Below are 13,281 nucleotides of genomic sequence, written 5' to 3'. Positions count from 1 at the left end.
CCACGATGAAGACGACACAGAAGAAAACAGCAAAGAACAAGAAGACGACCTTGGAGAAGAAGAAGAAGACGAATCAGACAAAAAACGAGAAGAAACAGACAACAACGAAGAAGGAGAACATGACGAAGACGATGATGTTGAAGAAAACGAGGACGAGCACGATGAAGAACAAGACAACAACCTCAGTGTTTCAGTGATCTGACAGGAGATCCAATGCAGTGATGACGAAGTGATCAGGTGATCAATCTCTCATGTGTGTAGTCTGACCCAGATACCCCCCCCTCCTCCTGATGTGAGGGTGTTATTTGGGATTAGCGAGGCGTTTACGGATTAGAGCCTGTAAGATGGATCCTGGTAGTTTAACAGAGAGAGAGAGAGAGAGATCTTCCTCTCCGAGTCTTCCTCACCTCGTCCTGAGGGCTGAAGGTGATCTGAGTCGACCCGCCGCCCAAATCCAGCATCCCAACTGTGGGCGAGTCAGCACCATGAAGACCACCTGTAGAGGGAGAGAGAGAGAGAGAGCTGCAGTTTAATCCAATAACAGTTAATCACTATTTCTTGTTCACGTTAATCTGGTTTCAGATTCATTCTGTGTGTTTTCAGTTCTCACCGGTGAGGAAGTTGACGGTGATCCAGGCAGAAATCCCTGAATGAAAACACAAGATTAAAACTTTTAAAATCACCGACCGGCACAGCGAGAACACACAACACGGCCAAAAGTATGTAGACACCTTCACTCAACAAGCGTTTTATTAGGAACACCAGTGTAATCTGATCAATCCAATAGATAGGAGATCATTCAAGGATCTGAACCAGGAGCCTCTAGAGACGTCGGATCCGGCTACACGGGGGCCGACGTTAGCTTGGTGCTCGGTTACGTTTCCTTTACAGCATCATGTGTTTCTGGTTTGTGGTCTGAACATAATGAGACTCATTAATCTCAGCTGTTAAACACTTCAGTCTGTAACTGATGTGAACAAAGAAAGTCCAGCTCTGGTGATTCTGGACTCTGTGTTACTGTCTCTTCTGTCTGGTTCACGTTTTACTGCCCGCTGACTGTTGTAACGTCAGTGCTGCGCGCACACAAGCAGAACCAGAAGAAGAAGAAGAAGAAGAAGAAGAAGAACTTCCAGGTTCAGAGATGGACAGTTCTTTTAATTTATAAACAAAGAACAAAAGTCTATTTTTAAGTTTATATCTGCAGTTTTAAACTATAAACTTTTTCTGTCAGTGGATTTAAAAATAAAGATCGAAAAACTTTTTAATTTTTTTGTCTGTTTCTAAAATGAAACTTCAAAAACCAAAAAAACATCCCGAGCATAAAGCTGCACTCAACATCATTTCTGACTTTATAACCGATTAATCAATCATTATTTATTTGATTAGTGAACTGATGTCGTGTGACTGATTTCAGCAGTGAAGCAGCGACGTGATCGGAGCAAACTGAGGATCTTTTTATTCAGGTCAAACTCAAAGACGACATTAGTGTGGCAGAATATTTGCACTCAGCTGGCTGCATTAGAGCCTTTTACCAGCGACCTTTGACCTGCTGCTCATGCACAAGTGGATGATTAAAGGGCTTGATAGGAACTGTATCATAGGAGCTTTACCATAAAACTCTAAGAAGCCATTTTAAAACAAAACAAACAAGTATGTGGAGGGACATGGAGCTAAACACCGGCACTTAGCAGGCCCCCCCCCCCCGCTAACCACTCTGACATCTGCATTAACAATAAGTCGCCTCCATTCAGGACGCTGCGAGGGTAATCTCAGCCCGCCATAAGCATCGGGCCAAGAACGGCAAAATATGGAGCGATAATAAGGCTGAGCGGATCCGGTTAGACTCCTGAGAGGAGCGCTGATGGCCGGCTCGGCAGCACAGGAATGTGTCCATTAGTGGCTCCGAGGAAAAAGAAGTTAATTCAGTAATCATTAAAAGACATTTATGGCAGAGGAGTAACGAGCTGATCCCACTCAGAGAGAAGGAGAAAACATTTCAGCCTCAGGGATAATCGCCTTCAAGATTAAGTGGGACATTATCCCACATGGCCATAATTGCTTGTATGAACTACTTTATAAAGGATTGGATTATATCTGTGCGAGCTGCACACAGAGCAAACGTTTCAAACACAGAACCTACATGTGGTTCATATAGAAACATAAATACCCAACAACAATCGTATTAGTGAGTTCATTGTGATGGCAGAGCAGGAGGTCACCGCAGGGACACGACTGACCCCCCAACAAACATCTGGCCACATCCAACCAACCCTCTTCATCATTCATCCATTAACCGATCGATTGTTTGGTCTGTAAAACCTCAAAAATGTCTGCTGAAGTCTCCTAAAGCCTAATTAATAAAGGTGGAAATGATGAATGTTTGTTAGACAGAAATCACTTAAAGGACAGTGTGTCTTAAACCAGTCAGAAGCAAAAAAATGATTAAACATGTTTTTCTTGCTGTAATTCTTCCTCCATTAAAACGTTCATTCATAACATGCTTACAGTGTAGGTGATGGAGTTCATCTGAAGTTACTATGAAGCTTAAGCCGGCTGAGCTAATCAAATAAAACGGATATTTTTCACAGGTTAAGTCTTCTTAGTATGAAATTCTCTCTTTGACGTTTCCCTGTTAAAGAATAGAAGCAAAAAGGGAAATTTGTACTAAAAAGGTTGAAACTCAACTTGACTTCTCATTTGGTCGACTGAAAGTCTAAAAAAGTCTCTGTAGAATATTTATTGGTTTCATCATTTCATGTGTTTGAACTTCATCGATTCTAAAAAATGTCATAAAATCATGAAAAAACGTCTCAATGTTGAAGGTGACGACCTTTTATTAACAGTCACTAAAACACTGCAGGTCGACGATGTGGACAAAATCAAATATCACAATATTATCGACCAAATATCTCGATATCGATATCGCAACAGGACTGTAGGATGACTATTGGTGATTGGTGTTTACACATCACATTCACACAATGAGATTATTGATTAATAATCATCAGTAATGTGGATTTAATGACTAGTCTGTACTTTACTGTAATACAGCCTTTAAACCAGGAAAAGACATTTATGACATATCATGATATATTGATGTCCAATATCTCGTCTCATATCACGATATCGATATAATATCGATATATTGCCCCGATCTACACGCAGGTGTTCACTTTATTATGATATAAAACAGAAAAAACAGCAAATCTTCACATCTGAGGAGCTGATTTGTGTTTTAGTTTGATAAATGTATAAAAATAACAGACGTAGCCGCCGTAACGTCACCCGTTGGTTTGTGGTCTCTCGTTTGGCGTTTTGACCGTCGCCATCTTGGATTTTTGGAGCCAGAAGTGACCATATTTGGACGAGAGGGTGGAGCTGACTCTAATGCTAGCTGCTAGCCGCTAGCTTGGTTAGCACGGTGCATTTACAGTCTATGGTTAACTGTGATAATGCTAATGCTAATTTTCATTAGCAAAAAACAAGCTTAAAACAAAACAAAATGTACGTCATAGAAAAACTGAACATCAACTCGTTAATTAAACTGAAACAAGTAATTACATAGAAATTAATTACAGTCCAGTTATAAACAAGGAAATAAAACAAAAACATGATTATTTCCGCCGTAAAGTTGTTCATTTTAACATGGCGGTCTATGGAGGACTATGGAGGACTAAGGGGGTCTATGGAGGTCTATGGAGGTCTATGGAGGACTATGGGGGTCTATGGAGGTCTATGGAGGACTATGGGGGTCTATGGGGGTCTATGGAGGTCTATGGAGGACTATGGGGGTCTATGGAGGTCTATGGAGGACTATGGGGGTCTATGGGGGTCTATGGAGGTCTATGGAGGTCTATGGGGGTCTATGGAGGTCTATGGAGGTCTATGGAGGTCTATGGGGGTCTATGGAGGTCTATGGGGTCTGTGGGGTCTATGGAGGTCTATGGGGGTCTATGGGGGTCTATGGAGGACTATGGGAGTCTTTGGGGTCTATGGAGGTCTATGGAGGACTATGGAGGTCTATGGGGGTCTATAGGGTCTGTGGAGGTCTATGGAGGTCTATAGGGTCTGTGGAGGTCTATAAGGTCTGTGGAGGTCTATGGGGGTCTATGGGGTCTGTGGAGGTCTATGAGGGTCTATGGGGTCTGTGGAGGTCTATGGGGGTCTATGGGGTCTGTGGAGGTCTATGGGGGTCTATGGGGGTCTATGGGGATTGACTCACTGTTGGAGCCTCAAGTGGCCATTAGAGGAACTGCAGTTTTTGGCTCCATGTTTCAGAGGTTGCTGCTTGTGATTAATCAATGATCGATCTCTGTTAATCGACTGATCATCTGAACTCAGACCCTCCTGCATGACTGAGCGCAGACCGTCTGCCTGGTTCGTCTCCCGTTTCAACTAACTTTTAATCTCCATGTTGTTTAATCCTCCATGTTGTGGGTTCTCAGTGGGGAAATCAGAGTGGGACCTCTGAGGCTTCTGTGGGGAACAGGATCTACTCGCCGCTCATCCATCTGAGCGGCTTCACAGATTACACTAATGAAACGATGAGGACACGAGTGTCTGTAATCTAATAAAGTTATAAAGAGATAAAGAGGATCATGTTCCGCACGAAGCCTCAGCAAAGGTCACAGAGCCCCAAATATCAGTTTTTATTTTTGAGTGGTTCTGATTCGCTTCAGTTTGGTTTATGTGACAGAGTGTCGATCAGTGATCAATAAAGACGTCATACCTTCATCGGTGCCGTCCATGATGGACACGCTGTCGTCTCTGGACAGAAACGGAGACTCCATGAACAGCGCCCTCACCTGGACACACAGGAGAACAGCAGCACAGTGTCTTGTTTATTCTTACATATAAACATTTTCGGCCGATAAAAGCTCTAAAATGAAATATCGGCATCGGCCATTTCTGCCAATAACGAGAGGCCAATTTCTCGCCATCTCCTCCGCCGCCTGACTGTGCTTCCCTCCACAGAATGTTTCACCCTAACGGTCGGTCATCGGTATGTCCACGGAGGAGCTGCTGCACAGATAGGAAACACCTCGGATGACAGGATGTACCACTCTGTTTGGAAAAAAAAAATCTTTTTGGTTTATAACGGCGGTTGTCAACCAGCGTATTAGGTGCATTAGCGCCACCTTCTGCTCCGGAGTGTGGACCAGAGATTAAATCCTGCACATTAATCCTGTCTGTCTTATAAACTCAAAGAAAACTCTGCTGCTCCCACTTGGCAGGTTCATTAAAGTTTTAAGGCTTCCTAAGTTCTTCCTTCATATATTGTCTTTCTTGATCATACATAGTACAATCTATGCTTGCATGCATAATAGTCTCCTCAGCCAGCGGGAAAAAAATATGTGCATATATCGGCAATCAGCCACAGTAAGTTGGAAATATCGGCATATCGGATTTCCAAAAATCCAATATCGTGCATCCGTACTCATTAGCATCACTACTGATGGTCTAAATTATGAAACTACGATTACAGAAATGATGTTCATGCATCCACAGCTGGAAGGAACCATCATATGAGCCTGAACTTAAGACACAGCAGCTCTATTAAATCAGAATTAAAGGTGCAGAATTTGAGATCACTCCAAACCAATCAGGGGCAGCATATCAGCAGAAGGTCGGGGTGTCCGTTACGCTCCGTTAGCGCTGAATCAATAGTGCGTTATCATTGCTCTGTTAGCTAGCAAACTGGGTAACTACCACTTCGACTAAGTATGATAACAATATCAGTTCAGTGCTAACGTTGAGCTAACGTTTGCGTGAATAAATCTAACCTAGAAGAGGAAGCACTACTTCTTCCTCTCATGTTTGAGGCTACAGTGACTCACTATCGCCTCTTGAGGTACAAACTGGTATTACGAGACAGGACAGACGGGGCTAGCTGGTTAGCATGCTAACTTTAATATATATCTCTGCAGCACAATACATATAGGTCTTTGACTTAACACCGAAACGGTTATTTCTTCACATTCTTTTGATCATTTTAGTTAAATATTGAATGTTTTAAACTAAAATTCGTACATAATTCCTTTGCACCTTTAACGCGAATCAGACTTTTGGCACATAAAGTTGTTTCTTCTTATGCCGTTTTTCCACCCAGAGTTTATTTATAACTTTTGACATTTACAAAAAAAATCTAAACTTATAGTCCGTCACAGTACAGTTTTATTCATGAATCTACAGAGTTTGTGCATCTGGATCCAGCTGTTTATCTGCTCTGACTGTCTGGCCTCAGATCTGTTGGAGTTTTTCGGTGTGATATCGTCTCTGGTCAGACTCCAGACTCTGCTTTGGTCCATTAGTCTCGACCCGCCAGGTGGCTAATTAGCTTTTAGCTACAACTTGAGCTGTTTTTAGCTGATATTTGTTGACATTTAGTCAAACAGTCTGCAGAAGCAGCTTGTTTCCATGGATAAACAGACGGTCACTGGATTACTTTGATACTGAAGAAAACTGATGATTTCTGGGAGCGTGATCTGACATTTAGTTCTGAAGATTGGATCAATGGGATGTAAACAAAATGTTCTTCACTTTTTTTCACATGAACAAAATTAATTTCTTTCAGTGGGACGTATTTTACACCTATTCGCCTCCTGGAAACGTTCCCATGAAGGTATGTTTATCCACCTGCTTTGGTCATGTGATCACAGGCAGACATTGTGGAAAGAGATTCACTCTGTGATCCAATATCACTGATAAACACTTCATTGATAAACCGTCGTCTTCATCTGAGCTGTTCAACCCAGAAAATATTTGATAGCAAATCTGTTAATCTCTCATTTGTTTGTTTATGACTGAAAGAAAATGGATGAATGTTTCATCTGGATGTGCTACTTATTGATTTCCTATCACATTCCTGTACAAGACTCATTGTGAAGTTTTGGTCTCAGCTCTGAAGTCCAACCCCTCCCATCTGAGAGAGCTGGATCTGAGTAACAACTGTGACCTGCTAGATTCAGGAGTGAAGCTTCTGTGTGCTGGACTGGAGAGTCCAAACTGTAGACTGGAGTCTCTGGGGTCAGTTAATTTGCTGTAGCCTTAGTAATTGTATAAATATATATATATATATAGATATATATATATATATATATGAACATTATACTGCAGCGTCTGTTGTTGTCTGGTGTTCATAGGTGTATGTGCAGGTTCTGCAGCTCTTTTCTATGGTTTCTAAGTGGATTTATTGGCGAGGGACGTCAGATATATTGATCTCCTCAGTAAGTGAAGGTCACACTGAATGACATTAAGGTGCTGCTTGTTATCACACTCTGGTGAGTTGTTTCTATACTGCAGCAGGTACCTGGAGGGCAGCGTGATGACCATCCTGCTGGGAACACCTGAGCTCTCTTCACCTCTGTGTGTTGTTGTTGTACTCATGGATACACTGTCTTTACTGATGATCACATTACTGTTGCACTTTTTATTTAAATAAATTATTGATTATTTGCCTTCAGCCTCTCTGTTGTCATGACTTCAGAGGCTGGTTGAGACAAATTCGGGGGCTCGTCCATCTTTCAGGGTCTGTTCTGCAGTAAAGCGTTTGTAGCTCTGGAGTTTGATTTGCTGCTGTTTGTGATTATTTGTAATTTGTTCCGTTTCATATTTATTGGCGTTTTGGATGGAACGTGCTGATACGGGTCCATGTCTGTGAATGAAACGGTCGTCACAGTTGGCGTTGCGAGGTTTTGGGAGGGTTCCCCAGCAGGAAACAGGCGCTTTTTGTTTGGGAGATGCAGCAGTTTGTAGTTACCAGCTTCTTTTTGCAGCCTGACGCTACTTTAACACATAAACATATATTTGACCCCCCCCCTCCCTCAGCGCCCCCCCCCCCCCCCCCCCGTAATCAGCTGTTTGGCTGAATCAGAAACTGTCTGATAATAAGAGCAAAGCTTCAGATTAAATCACTTTTTGGCTGGCTGCTCTAGTCCTGTTATTACTGATTACTTAAAAGCTTTAATAGACTTTTTCTTTTTTGGCCCTCACATCACGATGATGATGATGATGATGATGATGAAGAGGAGGAGGAGGAGGAGGAGGAGGAGCTGTGGGGGTGCGGAGAGGCATTAGCTTCCTGTGAGGATATTAGCTAAAGCAATTCAATTGCATAATGCAGCTGAATGTGATCCAGCACAGAGCGGATTATAGACGACGCGGAGCTGCAACATCAGATTCATTGATTAGTGGACACACAGGACATTTATCTGCAGCTATTCTGATAATCAATTAATCATTTTCAGTCATTTTTGATATGAAAACTGTCTGATTCCAGCGTAGATGTGAATGAGTCGTCTTTGACTCATATTAACTGAAAAAAACACTTCAGATTAATTGACAGTGAAGATTATTGATCGTTGCAGCTCAGACTGGTTTAGTTCAAACATTTCAACAAGCTGCTGTTGTAAAAAACTGCAAGTAAAGCAGCAAACAATTATTTTCATTACTGATTCATCTGCAGATGATTTTCTCAATTAATTAATTCGTCCATTGGTTGTTAAAATGTCAGAAAATGATGAAAATATTGATCAATGTTTCCCAAAGACGACGTCATCAAATGTCCACAAAAGATCTTCAGTTCACATTAAACAAGCTGCAATCAGAGAATCTGGACTTAAAAATGACTGAAAACGATGAATCGATTATTGGAGATTAATTTAATAGTTATTAATTAATTTAATAGTTGGTGACTAATCGATTAATCAACTAATCGCTGCAGCTCTAAATGCAAGAATCAAGTGATTCAGGAGAATTTGTGGATTCATCTGAACGAATTTACAGTCTAATTATGAAATAAAACAAAGAGCTGCGACGACAATTTTAATAATCAATTAATCGTTTCAGTCATTTTTTTTAAGACAAAATATCAAAAAAACAAACTGCAGCTTCTAAAACGTGACAGTAAACGATACGAGTCACAACTGTCTGACGTCTCATTAACGATTCATTGATTAATTGAGACAATAATCGGCTGATAATCATTAGTTGCAGCGCTGATGCAGATGTTTCTGTCAGCAGTAAACAGAGAAACATCTGCAGGCTGTAATATTCTCTCTATTATCTCTGATGGTTACATGACGCCTCTCGTATCATATGAGGACGTTTTTATGTTTCCTCTTTATTTCTGATGGATTCATGTTTCTGATAAACGCGTCTCTGGGAATCAAACGGCTGAAACATGTCGGTTTATAAGAAGGACGTGAGAGAGAAAGGCTTCAGTGAGAGTCTCACTCTGTCCAGCAGGTGGTCGGCCTTCTCTCCGGGCAGCAGGCGGAGGCCGGCCGTGGCCTTCAGGACCACCGGGGTGATGCTCCAGACGGAGGGGGGGACGCTGGCCTTCGCCACCTCCAGCAGCTCCACGATCCCGGCCATGCACTGCACACACAGGACGGAGAACGACATTATATATTATACATATTAATATTATGGATTTCCTTTATTTATTTTGTGTTTTTTGTTTATTTTTTAACATTTCATTAATCATTTTGACATGTTTTGTCTCTCTGCACCTTTTCTAATGATTAGTTTGTTTATTTGCACAGATTAAAATCAAACAAAGACACAAAAATAACAATAAACATGCAGGCTTATTGATCATATCTACACTCCAGCAAAAATATTTAAAGCTAAAACAACTGCAGATGAATCAATAACGGTGGGGAGTAATATTGATAAGGTGTCAGCTTCCTTCCATCACTGCCACGTTAGCAGCAGCTCGTACCTTCTCTGGATCGTCAGCATACGCAGACAGTCCAGGTTTGATGGCTCTGAACGTCTCGTGGGCCAGTTTGGGAGCTTCTGCAGGAAGAAAAACACCGTAAACATGATAAAGCTGCAGTTTGATCCCGAACAGCTGATAAAGGATCATACAGAGCTCCGTGTGTGTGTGTGAAAGCCTCAGTGTTTAACTGAGTCTGTCTTCATCTGTCTGACCGACCGCCTACATGTGAGTTGTCATTAATCCACATCTGTATAACTAACAGGTGCTGCCATTAGTCCGTTAGCTCTGATGCTAACAAAAGGAGCCAAAACAGCACTCAGCCTGTGATTTAGCTTAGCGCTTAAATGCGATAACGAAGGCATTTGGCCCGAACGCTGCAGGAAACTTTCTCTAAGCCTAATAAACCAAAAGCCCTAAAACGCACTAATGAGTCTGTGTGTTTTAACTCTGGCAGCGCCGCAGCAGAGCGCCGCAGCAGCAGAGCGCCGCAGCAGAGACTCACATCTGGTAATTAATGTCTGGGGCCAACATGTGGATTTTAAATACACTAAAAGCAACTCTGAGATAAACCTTCACAGTCTGATCTGAAAGGATCCATATGAGTCCAGTTAGAATCCAAACATCCTGTTTATATGAGCAGTCGCTCTGCAACCACTGATCGATTCATTGATTAGTCCCACAAAAGGACATTAATATGCAATTATTTTGATAAAGTGTAGAACTGCAACCAACAATTATATCAATCTGTTGATTATTTTCTTCATTAATCGATCAGTTGTTTGGTCCATAAACTGTCAGAAAATGGTGAAAAGTATTGATCAGTGTTTCCAAAGACGACGTCATCAAACGTTTTGTTTTGTCCAAATCAAAGATCTTCAGTTTACTGTCATTTAACAAGCTGCAATCAGAGAATTTGGACTTTTTCTTCTTAAATAAAGACTCATTAAGACAATTAATCAGTTATCAGAATAGTTGGTGATTAATTGATTAATTGATTACAGTGATGTGAGTTCATCATCAGGTCAAAACATGAAACTCGAGCTTTTCTTCTTAAAAAAAATGACTCAAAATGATTAACTGATTAATGTAATAGTTACTATAGCAACTAATCATTGCAGCTCTGAGTAATCGTTTCATTCTTAATCAAAGAAGAAGATGCTTCATGGTTAAATATCTGAAGGTTTAGACTGAAAACATCAGTGAATTTGATTCTTTCACTATTTCATAACGTTTCATTAACTAAACAATTAACGTAGAAAATAATCAGCGGATGAATCGCTAACGAGACGCAGACCTCTGTTGTCTGTGTGGAACTTGAAGACGTGGATTCTCGTCCCAGTGCTCCCAGCATCGAACATGATGCCGTACTGGAAGCTGACGGGCCTATCGAGGCCGGGCCGCTGCTGGTGGTGGGGAGGTAGTCTGTAGGCTTCGGGCTTGGCGGCGCCGTAGTGACGCTTCACAAACATCAGGTAGGCGAGCAGGCAGCCCACGAAGAGGAAGACTCCAGCGAGCTTTGGTCTCTTCATCACGACTCATTCTGTGTAAAACCGCAGAGTCGAGCTAGAAGAGCCGCATCCCGAGAGCCTGACGAGGAATCAATGAAAAACAGATCAATAAAGAGTCAAACAGTCACAAGGCAGCAGGAGACGATGACTATTTAAGACTGGAGGTTAACATTCAGTCATCACTGAAAATTCATTTTAAAGCCACAATTTGTTTGTTAGGAATTCATTGATGAAAGGTAACAAAAAGTTTATTAAATTAAATCTGATGTTCAGGCTATGATGTCATTCTCTAACTAGTTGTGTAAGTCTGTATGTGAGAGAAACGAGAACAGAGTTTGGTTTTAGTTAACAGACTATAGAAATAGAGGATTTATTTATTTAAAATTAAAATATTCTGCAGATACAGTTTAATGAATAACAAAAAGTCTGTAAACATTAGAAACTACCTGATGTTTAGAATATAATGTTATTTTCTAGCTTAATTCTCAGTGAAAAGAGGTAAAAGTATAAAAGTCTGTGTGTGAGAGAAACGACAACAGAGTTTAGTTGCTTATTAGTGATTATATCAGCTTTCTATGTTTCTCAGTAGAAGATATCACAGTTACAGTTAGTAAAAAAAAGGTTTGAAGATTTTGTTTCTTTAAAATTAAATAACTGACTTTGTTTTAAACTAAGTAACCTCTAAAAATAAGACAACCTTTAGATACTTTCAGCTATGGCACCACTGATTCCTCAAATTAATTATGTTAATTAGATATTAAATTGACAGATATTTGCCGGTGTTTGGTGTGAACAGCTGCTTCTATAACAGGAAACATTCATACAGTCACATCGTGTATTTTAAACAAGTATTAGACCTCGTGACAGGCGGAATAAAGTCACACTGGCTGTTTCTTTACAGCTTTACACAACATTTCTTTCTTCACAGTTTAACCTGAAACAGGCAGCAGGTTAGCGGAGAGTTAGCAGCAGGCTAACAGCTCCAGCCACTTAAACAAACCGTAAAAACGTGTTTACGTACCGAGCAGAAACCACCGGCAGCCGCTCCGTTTACTCAGCCGTTAATTCACTTCTCTGCTCATTCTTCTTTCTGCTAATGTCAACAATGCGGCGCTGTCTGATGACGTCAGGCTGAATGGCGGTAACGTGGCCGAAAACACGGAAGCAGCTCCGCTAGCTTCACGGCTAGCTTAAACAAAAGCGTCTTTTATGTCCAATTTACTTTATATAAACTCGTTTTTTTTATACGTGGAAGAAAAGTTGTGTTGAGAAATAAATCACTAACACGTCTAAGAACTCCAACATCTTCCCGTGTAGTTTATTAATATTATTCTCCAAGAATGTTCACTTTTTAATCCACAAACATGACAGAAACAGATAGGAAACTAAACTTTAGCTAAACTGCAAAATAAAAAAGCAACAAAGACCCTATTGACTAATGTTACTTGAATATTAATCTGCACCCCTTTATTTATTTATTTTTCCCTCATCCTATGTGTTATTTAGTTTTTATTTACTGTAAAAAGCTTCTTGCACAATCCTTTACTGAAAGTTGTTTTTTTACTTATTATTTTACTGAATTCCCGGCACTTTGCTCTTTTTCTTCTTTAAACTTGTTTATATGTGACTGTTTTTTTTTAATTTGACAGTTGTCAATAAAGTTGAGAGAGAGAAAAAGCAAACACGGAAGCAGCTCAGCTAATTTAAACAAAAGCTTCTTTCATTGTCAATATTTTATTTAAACACAATTTGTTGACCTACAAGTATCATATATTGAAGAATATGGACCTTATGCTCAAAAACAAATCACTAACACTTCCAATAAATCCAGTTTTTTCCTGTATAGTTTATTTTAATCCTGATAATTCTCCAATTAAATCTGTTTTCTCATGTTTTTCTTCTTTTTATTTTTAAATTATTTAGTCTTCTAATTATTTAACTTTTTTGTCTCTCATTTAATTAATTTTTTTTTTTTGGTATACTTTATGTTTTATGTTTTTTAGCAGTACTCCTGTATTACTGTGCGCTCACATCTAAAGATTCATAAGC

At 40.3% G+C, this 13,281-nt stretch overlaps 1 protein-coding gene across 2 annotated transcripts in view; it reads right to left on the bottom strand.

Moving 5' to 3' along the window:
* entpd6 (ectonucleoside triphosphate diphosphohydrolase 6) overlaps positions 1-12,401 on the bottom strand; it is a 21,580-nt gene extending 9,179 nt beyond the window's left edge. Inside the window, exons 1-7 of one of the 2 annotated variants that reach the window (XM_067610995.1) lie at positions 12,254-12,401; positions 11,019-11,311; positions 9,725-9,801; positions 9,235-9,378; positions 4,730-4,805; positions 611-646; positions 408-496 (exon numbers count right to left, since the gene is read on the bottom strand). In XM_067610995.1, coding sequence (XP_067467096.1) covers positions 408-496; positions 611-646; positions 4,730-4,805; positions 9,235-9,378; positions 9,725-9,801; positions 11,019-11,253 — 657 coding nt within the window. In that variant the 5' untranslated portion in view covers positions 11,254-11,311; positions 12,254-12,401. The remainder of the gene's footprint in view (positions 1-407; positions 497-610; positions 647-4,729; positions 4,806-9,234; positions 9,379-9,724; positions 9,802-11,018; positions 11,312-12,253) is intronic. The other variant, XM_067610996.1, reaches the window with a different exon arrangement.
* Positions 12,402-13,281: the final 880 nt, after the last annotated feature.

Source organism: Thunnus thynnus, chromosome 14 (genome assembly GCF_963924715.1).
Source record: "Thunnus thynnus chromosome 14, fThuThy2.1, whole genome shotgun sequence".
Taxonomy (NCBI): Eukaryota; Metazoa; Chordata; class Actinopteri; order Scombriformes; family Scombridae; genus Thunnus; species Thunnus thynnus.
The sequence above is the reverse complement of the archived record's forward strand: the minus strand, read 5'-3'. Positions and strand labels throughout refer to the sequence as shown.